The 10,414-nt window shown below is 47.6% G+C and overlaps 1 protein-coding gene across 1 annotated transcript in view; it reads right to left on the bottom strand.

The window, feature by feature from the left end:
- Positions 1-1,024: 1,024 nt before the first annotated feature.
- LOC307091276 (calpain-5) overlaps positions 1,025-10,414 on the bottom strand; it is a gene marked incomplete at both ends in the record, with an annotated part of 10,611 nt that continues 1,221 nt past the window's right edge. Inside the window, 10 exons of the mRNA XM_079758226.1 lie at positions 1,025-1,170; positions 1,749-1,867; positions 3,827-4,023; positions 4,476-4,598; positions 4,908-5,379; positions 5,746-5,823; positions 6,957-7,150; positions 7,930-8,122; positions 9,555-9,766; positions 10,046-10,177. Of these exons, the coding sequence (XP_079614352.1) occupies positions 1,025-1,170; positions 1,749-1,867; positions 3,827-4,023; positions 4,476-4,598; positions 4,908-5,379; positions 5,746-5,823; positions 6,957-7,150; positions 7,930-8,122; positions 9,555-9,766; positions 10,046-10,177 (1,866 nt within the window). The remainder of the gene's footprint in view (positions 1,171-1,748; positions 1,868-3,826; positions 4,024-4,475; positions 4,599-4,907; positions 5,380-5,745; positions 5,824-6,956; positions 7,151-7,929; positions 8,123-9,554; positions 9,767-10,045; positions 10,178-10,414) is intronic.

The raw sequence follows: 10,414 nt of genomic DNA, 5'->3' as shown, positions 1-10,414 counted from the left end.
AGTGTCTGTTGAACCTTATTTTTTTCATTGTTCAATGTCTGACCACATAATATTTGCTGATGGTTAGAAATGTAAGTGAAAGTATTTTCCTTAATGTAACATGTAAAAAGTTATCATCAACCATAATGATGAACATTTATTATTTGTTATTATTACATGCTGCTTATGAAAAATCATGACTTCAATTCTTTGGGATATTCATCCAAACAACGGTCCTCTTAGAAATGCTATCGATGCAGGAATTCCCAACTGTCCATCGGCTAAATCACAGATCAGTCAGACATTCGCTGGAGGAAGTCTCCACGTAGACACAACACCCCTGGGATCCTAAGCGCTGTGATAGGCCACCGCGTAGGTCAATCACGTGGCTCCGCCCCCTCTCGGAATTGGCAGTATGGAGACTGGCAGTCCCCAGAAAGGTGTCCAGGATCAGACCTCGGCTCCACAACTACACACACACACACACACACACACACACACACACACACACACACACACACACACACACACACACACACACACACACACAGACACCAGCACTATTGAGATGTGATGAGAACAATCTGAAAGTTCATTACAATTTGATTGGACAAGAGGCATTCAATGAGTGCTGATATAGAGTATAACAGCACTGGGACTTTTAACTATACATGTATCACTCCGTTTTACAGGTGTCTTATTAACCGTTAATGATATTAATTTCTTTGTGTAGCTTAGATTGCAACAAACTTTGCACCGCAAATATGAACATGTTTCCAGACATAACTTTTTGTTTAATTACGAATAGTCGTCAAAAGAGGACGAAGGGAAGGAAATAAGCCTGGATATTTCAGCGCAAACCTTCAGGTGTGCTCCTATGAAATCAGCTGACCTCGATATATTAGAGAAGAGCAAAAATAAAGCTATCACTGTAAGGCAAACAACGTTGTGCTGATGTTCAGTACAACAGCACTCCCTCTCCTGTGATCTTGCTTAAATATAAAGTATTTTCAGATTTGCCATGATAAAAACATATTTCAGTAAACTACCAAACCTCAACAGAAATGTGTGCCCTGGGCTGTCGTCGGTAGAAGATGGTCCTCAGGTTGAACTCTGGGCTGCTGTTCTGCTCGTGCACTCGAGTCCTCACTACGCGGTCCTCACAACGCACCACAGCATAGACATCTGGGGCTGGGACACCCACACACACACACATGATCACACACACCATGCGGTATCCTCCCGCCTGCTGGTTGTCTTGCTCAGGGTTTATTCCGTTTGGTGGCTAAATGCAAATTACATGGATGTCTTGCATGCACAGCCTCCAGCTCCTATCAAGTGAAGTGATGAACGTTTAAACAGAAGTAAAAAGAGGAAACCTTTTTTAATAGCAACGCCATGTTACATCATGGGACCTACATGGCACCCTAGTTTGTGGTTTCTGGTGGTTACGCACACAATGAAACGCTTCTCCCCCAGATTACTGACTACCCCGTGACCCCAATCAAATGAACTTCAACAAAACGTAATAACTTGTAATACCTCAACTGGAACTCCTTCTTTAGCAGGCGAATAATCGCTCTCCTAGCCACGATGAAGTCGGCATACCGCATTATTAAAACGTAAACATCAATGCAAATTGTCGAATGAAAAGTTGAATTGAGGGTAAAATGTATATTTTTTATACTTCCCACATCAATCATGATAGAACAGAACTAGCTCATGTATGTTCATATCGTGGGTCCCCAGCCGTCCTCTAGGTTTCATACCTGTGTATTTCGTACGGCTGAGCACCTCTGCCCTCTGCAGGTGGACGGTGGTCACGACCCGGGGCTCAGGTAAACAACACTGGAATGAATGGGGCGAGGGGAGGTCTTCATTCAACTCCCTAGAGAGAGAGCGAGGGAGAGAGAGAGTGACAGAGAGAAAGAGATTCAAGCAGGAACGTTTTGAGTTTATTTCCCTATTTCAAAGTCCATATTATTCAAATTAAGACGAGTAGCCTTTTTTAAATATTTGTCATATTTGTAAATATATTATCTATCTGTTATGGTATAGCTGTGAAGCTAACGGTGGCGATAGTAATTCACCCTAGGAGATGCCTCAAATTCTGCAAAAATAGTTGGCTGTATACTACTATCATCAGCGTATTGGTTGCAATTAGGCTATTCTGAATCCTGCCCGCTACCATTTATTTGAGAATTCTTCGGTATGGTATTATATTTTTCTGTAGAATGTGTGGCTGTACTTTAGCTATAAGTTCATGTACATCTATGGTCTTCACAACCTTCGTTAATTTACCTTTTTTACATTAATGAGTAAATAGGGTAGGGTCCTTGCTCTGGGAGGCTTACAGGAAGAGTATGCGTCCACATGGGCGAAAATTATCCGTTTTCGTTTTATGCGGTTCAGGAATATCTCCGTAAAGACGGATCCATTGCAAAACCGCATCGAGCTGTAGAATCGCTGTAGTAAATATTCTGGTCAATCAATCTGGTTTTCCACAAAAAAATAGTGGAGCGCATCAAGCCTGTGCGCATACAGCCTGTGCGCTGTATTCAAATATTCAGTCATGAGGAGATTCAACCTTTTAAATTGAGCAGAAACACTTTTTAATGTACAGTTAGTAGCTGTATTTAAAGCTACAAAAAGTATAAATAAATCAAAATTAATAAAAAATTCAACGCAACTCTGACGTCACCCAGCTGGTTGGGGGGCAATGACGTCATTGTTTGCGTTTCAGGCGTCCACACGAATCCTAACATGAATCCGCATAGGTCTGGATATATTTGAAACCACCCTGGGACATAGTTTCAGAAAAGTGCGGTTTCGGGCACCGGATCCGGACGAAACGCACATGACTTATGCGGTTTCACCAAAAAATCGACTCCATGTAGACGGGGCCTGAGATGTCATTAATCAGGAATGGGGGAAGGGTCAGGGCTTCTTGCTATGGTAGGCCCACAGGTAGAATGCCAACATTCAGGGTTCAATGAAACTTAATGATCTTTGGGAGCCTTTTTCTGCCTCTATCCTAAATGAACACAATCCAAGTATCAACTGTTACCAAATAACCAAAGAAGTCTCAACTATGTTCAAATAACCTAAATAATATCTTTAAATTTCGAACAAATATCCTCGATAATATCGTAAAATCTTTATCAAATAACCTAAATAAGTATCAACTATGATCAAATAACCTTATTAATATCTTTAAACTTTGATCAAATAACTTTAAAAAGTATCATACATGATAAAATAATTTTAATTATTTAAAAAGTCTATAAACTATGACTAAACAACCAACAGAAGTACAGGGTATAACAAACTAAACAGTGTATAAATGAATAACCATAATAATATCTGAGCAATAGCTCCTCACCTGGGCAGGTGGTGTAGGTGGATAAGACCCCTAGCTGAGGTGGAGGTGAGAGAAGAGCCCTACCTTAATTGGAGGTGGGGGTGGAGGTGGGCATGGGTACCTGAGGTGGAGGTGTGCGTGGGTACCTGAGGTGGAGGTGGGCATGGGTACCTGAGGTGGAGGTGGGCGTAAGTACCTGAGGTGGAGGTGAGGGGTACCTGAGGTGAAGGTGGGCATGGGTACCTGAGGTGGAGGTGTGCGTGGGTACCTGAGGTGGAGGTGGGCATGGAGGTGAGGGTGGAGGTGTGCGTGGGTACCTGAGGTGGAGGTGGGCGTGGGTACCTGAGGTGGAGGTGGGCGTAAGTACCTGAGGTGGAGGTGAGGGGTACCTGAGGTGGAGGTGAGGGGTACCTGAGGTGGAGATGGGCGTAGGTACCTGAGGTGGAGATGGGCGTAGGTACCTGAGGTGGAGGTGTGCGTGGGTACCTGAGGTGGAGGTGGGTGTGGGAGAAGACCCGCAGCAGGAAGCGTCCGCTGGCGCCGGGCAGGAAGGTGGTGGGCAGCACGGCGTAGCGGCCCAAAGGCAGGATGCCCCTCAGGGTAACGCTGCGGGAGTCCATGTAGATGGAGCTGGCCGCCTGCTCCGTCAGACACTGCACCCTGGAGCTGCGGTTCACCTCCACCTGGGTGGACCAGACGCAGGGAGCATGCTGTACTTGGCCTTATTGATGAGGGCATACATTGGATCTGTTTTGTTTCTTTGTTCGATGCATCTTACATTTTTCTTGGTTTGCTGACTAGATTTTATATTTTATTTTACTGTTGATACAGATAATTATTGTGATTTTAAGCATGATTAAAATTATTTTAAATTACTATTATCATATTATTAGATTTATATCTATATTTTTCGAACATTTTTAATGGTTCTTTGTAAGATAACTTCAAAAAAAGGATGAGTTTGAGATCTGTTTTTCAGGGACAGGAGGAGGTTTAATACATCTCCTCTAGTGGTAGTAAGCGGCATAACTTTGAAATCAGTTTGTCCAGCCGTACTTATGTATTAACCGAAGTGTTCCTGGTCATTCTTGGGTAAATAGCAGTTCATCCTCAATTTCAGGGAAACTCTAATCACCTTCAGCACCTCGAAGCCGATGGGCAGGTTTTCTCCTCGCCCCTCTCTCCGGCGCCTCCTGCGGTCTTCCTGCTGCAGACAGATCAGCACCTCCTCCTCCCGACCACGGACCTCCAGGAGGAACTGACAGAGAGACATATACAGAAGGGACCGTTAAGAAGGAGACGAAGAGAAGTGCCTGAAGAAGAAGATAAGGTTTAATTTATAACCTTTATTATTGAGTGCTTTATTTTTTGTAATTCAGACTTTTGGTTGGTTGCAATCTTCAACCTCACCTCTAGAGTCCACTACACCCTACACACTGCACCTTTCAAAATAATTAGAGTAAAACATAAAAAGAAACCAAATAGTATACACTCCAATCCACTGTTATTGTTACACAGTTGTATATTTGACCAGTCCTCTCGCCACGCATGGAGGAGGTGTCTGCACCTGTGGGTTGTGTAGAAATGTCTCCATATGGTTGATGCATCCCCCACATCGACTCCTCTTATCCATACACTCCCCCAATTCTCCTTCCACCTCTACACTCTGTGACTCCTCCTCCTCCTCGCTCCACCTTCCCTGCGACTCCTCTTCATTGGCTCCACCTGCTTTCTCCTTCACAACCCTCTCTTTTCCACCTCCTCTCGCCACAGCCCGCCGTCTGTCCCCGAGACGGGGCTCCTTGCGGCCCCCTCTTTGCCTGCCGTCTCTTCTTCCTCCTCCTGCTGGCCCTGGGCCCGCTGTGGGGCCCCTGGACCGGAGGACGGTGCCGTGATCAAGAGAGGCCCCCGGCGCCTGGGCCCATTCCCCGAAGCAGCTCTCCTCCCTCCAGTGGGAGCTGGGCCACAGCCGGGCCTTCTCCACCAGGCGGCACAGCACCACGTCGGTGAAGTAGCGGCAGAAGTCCCCGAACTCCATCCTGACGGGGAGATACAAAACTTATTAGCCAGAAGGTGAACCTGCACTAAGACTCTGGTTCATAGTGTACCTTTATATCTTAGTAGGTGATGCTATTATCTAAAGGGATTCACACTAGATAGAGTGAGTGTCATTGAGGTAAAGGAGGTAACAGCGTCTTGCTCAAGGAGAGATGGCTCTCAGGACATTGGGCATCATACCAAGGACAAGCTGGGAGTTGAAGGCCGTTGCCTAGCCAAAAAACTATTGTGCCACAAATATTTGATCAGATCTTGTCAATAATGGGCCATTGGTAACCCCTAATCATAGGTTTATTCTGCACGTATATTCAATGGCGTTGTATGCATGAAAGGTCTAGAGTACCTACCAAAACTCTCCTACATCTCGGACTTGGATTCCCATTTTTTCTCTCTCAGGGCGTTTCAGCTGCTGCCACTCCTCAGATCTGTAGAGGAAGGGGAGGTGCAGATGAAACAGCACATCCACCACCAAACCATATCAAGAAACTATTGACTGAAACGTGAAGACGTTGCTTCAATGACCGTACACTAAACAGCCCTCCTCGCAATTGTACCATCACCATAATCACCACCAACATAAATCTCCTCGACCTCCTCACATCTCACCTCCTCACCCTCTCACCTCCTCATCCTCTCACCTCCTCACCCTCTCACATCCTCACCTCCTCACCCTCTCACCTCCTCACCACCTCAACCTCTCAGCTTCTCACCAACTCACCACCTCAACCTCTCACCACCTCACCACCTCACCTCACCACCTCAGCCTCTGACCTCTTCACCTCCTCATCCTCTCACCTCCTCACCTCCTCATCCTCTCACCTCCTCACCACCTCACCATCTCACCTCCTCACCATCTCACCTCCTCAACCTCTCACCTCCTCACCCTCTCACTTCCTCACCCTCTCACTTCCTCACCCTCTCACCTCCTAACCTCCTCACCCCCTCACCTCCTCACCTCCTCACCCACTCATCCTCTCAACTCCTCATCTCCTCACCCTCTTAGCTTCTCAACTCCTCACCCTCTCACCTCCTCACCCACTCAACCTCTCACCAACTCACCCTCTCACCTCCTCGACCCCCTCACCACCTCATCTCCACACCCTCTCACCTCCTCACCACCTCAACCTCTCACCTCCTCACCCTCTCACCTCCTCACCTCCTCAGCCTCTGACCTCCTCACATCCTCATCCTCTCACCTCCTCACCACCTCACCCTCTCACCTCCTCACCCTCTCACCTCCTCACCACCTCACCCTCTCACCTCCTCACCACCTCAACCTCTCACCTCCTCACCCTCTCACCTCCTCACCTCCTCAGCCTCTGACCTCCTCACATCCTCATCCTCTCACCTCCTCACCACCTCACCCTCTCACCTCCTCACCCTCTCACCTTGCTCACCAACTCACACTCTCACACCTCCTCACCCTCTCACCTCCTCACCACCTAAGATTTTCACCTCCTCACAACCTGTCCTCTCACCTCCTCACCCTCTCATCTCCTCACCCTCATACCTCCTCACCCTCTCACCCTCTCATCTCCTCACCTCCTCACCCCCTCACCTCTGGCTCCAGGCACCGGTCCAGTCCGTGGTGCCCCAGGGGTTCCTCATGCGTATCATCAGGAGGCGGGACATCCCGTTGCGGCTGAGTAGGTTGTCCCCCTTCCAAACCTTCCTCAGGGCGGTCACCCCGTAGGCGTGGCCGCGCACCAGGCCGCAGTCCAGCACTGACTCTAGCGCCTCGCCCTCTGCTGGCTGGGAGGGACACAGACACGCGGGTCCCCTTCAGTCAACATCATCATATCGATTCATCATTCTACCCCACGTAGAGAAGATACATGTTGAACTAGAGAATGCATTGTGTGTGCTGTAGTGCAAAGTCAGGTTGAAGATATGTTTTAATGAAGCCACTTAGTTTAAGATGTAAAGAAATGTTGAATGGTGAATTAAGTGAAAAGAGTTCATAAGTCTAAATGGTGTAAACAATGTAAACAAATAAATAAAATGGTTTGAAACTATCGCGCAAAGCTCCACAATCAAAGTGTGTTGATTTGTTACATTTTCGAATGGTTCAACATTGACCACAGCTTCATCGTCCTCCCATTGATTTCCATTAGAAAATGTCAAAATAAGTTGAATATTTAATATATTTTTATGTATTTACTAATTAAAACTAAAACTAATTAAAACTATTAGCGATCGATTCCAGGCTACTATGGACATTTTAAAAGTGGAATGGAGGCTCCAGTTCAGACATGAGGGAATGAGTAAGGGCTCAACATTTGTAGAGAATAATAAGGAAAGAACAAAAGAATGTCATGTGTATAAATCAGCGGTGACAATGTCATCATATAATGATTTCAGCAGGGTGACATCATTGGTGGGTAGGAAGGATAAGGGAGGAAGAAAGGAGGGAACAAGGTCATAAGGGAGAGAACAAAGGAAGGTAGGAAGGATGAAAGCAAGGTAGGCAAAGTAACAAAGGATGGAAGGGGGGAGGAAAGATGGGCGGTAGGACGGTGTCATTGGCTGACCCGTATGAAGCAGGTGATCAGGGCTCGGTGGTCGTTGGCCCTACTGAGCGTGTTGTACAGCGCCCTCTGCTGGTCGGCATGGCAATGTAGGGTCCGGGGTTCGAGGGTCAGCGTCTCTGAGACCCCGCCGGTGAAGTCTATCAGGGCCTCGGCCGTGTTTCCGCCCTCCAGGGCCTCGTAGCAACCGTTCAGCCTGCAAAATGGATGACTGGTTCTTGATGGTCCAATGCTATTCTGGTGCAGTAGCGGACCGTGAATGTTACGCCTTGGCCCACTGACCGCCCTCCACCTTACTGTGTCCTCTCTATAGTACTGCTGGAAGTCACCTGTGACAATTCCAGCTCTGAAACAACATGAATACGCTATTCCAGCAGTAGCAATGCAACAAGCAAACAGCATGGAGGGAGTGAGAGTTATCACCAAAACTAAAAACAGCTATCTCTGTGGCAAAATGCAAAGTGTGGTTTGGACGTAGGTGTGGTTTGGGCGTAACGTGCAGTAAATCAATGAGAGTGCCATCTCCCATCCCCTTTAACAGCCATGAGCGCATTTGAATCTGACCAGCTGATATTTTGACAGCGCGTTTGCAGTCTCCGATGAGACAGATGCATGACCACATGAATTTCAAACTTCAAATGGCTCAGTTTATAGCCAAATAATATGGCCTAATTCACACATGGAATAGCATTTTCTTCCACAGAAATACTGAGTCCTCAAAAAAATGTTGGCAAAGAAAACTTAACACACATATTATATGCGGTAACTGTGGTTCTATTTAATGATATACGCAATACATTAACAAACATCGTTTCTTACCAGTATTGTATGCATTCATCGACTTGTGTTCCTAATATGCATGCGTCCCCCCGTTAATATACATTGCAATGGACTGTATTATGCGTGTTTAGTTTGCGTGTGTTTAAACAGATGGATGCACAAACGCGCGCCTGCATTCATTCATTCTTTTACACATACACACACACGCGCCGGCATTCATTCATTCCTTTTAAACCCTCACTCGCGGTAAAATAATGTTTTCTCACGATCAAATACTCATCGATCCTAAAAGTTATGGCCTTGTACACGATGTCTGTGTCAAGAAAATATGTGTTTGCTGTACGGTGTTTGCAGATGCATTGATTTAAAAGTACAACTTGTTACCGCTGTATCAGCTGTTGTTTCCCAAATAATTTACCAGGAATGTTTGGCTAGGTAGATGAGAGAAGCAAAGTGTATGCGTGAGGTGCACAAGCAACATTATGCATGTGCCCTTAAAATTGCATCTGAACAACGCGCCACTGACTTTAAACCAGGTATTTCCTGCTTTGTGGCAGAATTGTTTTCTGAAATTGCAAAATAGCACCAGGGAACGTTTGTGGCAGAACACGCCTCCTCCTTTCGCTGAACTGCCCCCAAGATCATTCCCTAATTTAGTGACGCGTGCCTGTGGAGGGAAAAGAACGCTTCGCTCCAGCTGCAAACTAGCAACGACACATGCGCCGTGTAGAAAGTAAATTGTGCTGGATGCAAGATAGTGCCCTAGGTGTTTGTCTAGTGTTCAGACACTAGACACACTCAGTGGGCTAGGCCTTCTCCAGCAGGTGTTTGGTGTTCAGACCACTCACTTGGCATAGGCCTTCTCCAGCAGGGCACTCCAGAACTCCCGGGGCGTGGCAGAACGGCAGAAGAGCAGTGCCCCGTCGTGGCCCACCGGCAGCCGGTCGTCCACCACTACCTCCGTCCAGCCGCCCAGCCGCCAGAAGCGGAACCGGAAGAGGCCCGCGTAGAGGTCCGGCCGCTTGGGGCTCCACTCCTGCTGCCGGTGGTCCGGGATCACCTGGGGGAGGGAGGGGGTGGGAGGAGGTGGGGGGAGATATGGAGGTGTTCAGGGGTAGAGGGAGGGGAAGGGGGAGGGAGGGAGGAGATATGGAGGTGTTGAGGGATAGAGGGAGGGGAGAGGGATTTGAAAAGGAAGGAAGGGAGGTAGAGTAGAAGAAAGCACAAAGGAGGGAGGAAGGAGTGAGGGATGGAAAGAAGGGAAAACAGAGGGGTGGGAGATTACAGCAACATGAAGCTGGAATCCCTCGTGCCCCAACAACATAAGATAAACACACACCTTCTTCCACAGGGTGGGCTCAGACGCCAGGCAGGACGTGGCCGCCACCATCCAGCAGTTCCCCAGACTGCCCTGGTGAAGGTCCCGCGTGCTGAGGCCGTCCACAAACAGACGGGGGTCCTTACACAACTCCTGGGTGGAGAGACACCGACAGAGAGGGGGAGAGAGAGACTTTTATCCAAGGCGACTTACAGTTAATTTAGATGCACGTTAATACAGAGCCTTGACCGTGGCGGTGTGACCCGGTTCTGTGGGCTGGACGCCCAGATCCCTGATATCTGGGTCTGTGGGCAGGACGCCCTGATCCCTGATATCTGGGTCTGTGGGCAGGACGCCCTGATCCCTGATATCTGGGTCTTTGGGCAGGAC

The sequence above is a fragment of the Pollachius pollachius genome (genome assembly GCF_949987615.1).
Source record: "Pollachius pollachius genome assembly, chromosome: 20".
Classification (NCBI taxonomy): domain Eukaryota; kingdom Metazoa; phylum Chordata; class Actinopteri; order Gadiformes; family Gadidae; genus Pollachius; species Pollachius pollachius.
The sequence above is the reverse complement of the archived record's forward strand: the minus strand, read 5'-3'. Positions and strand labels throughout refer to the sequence as shown.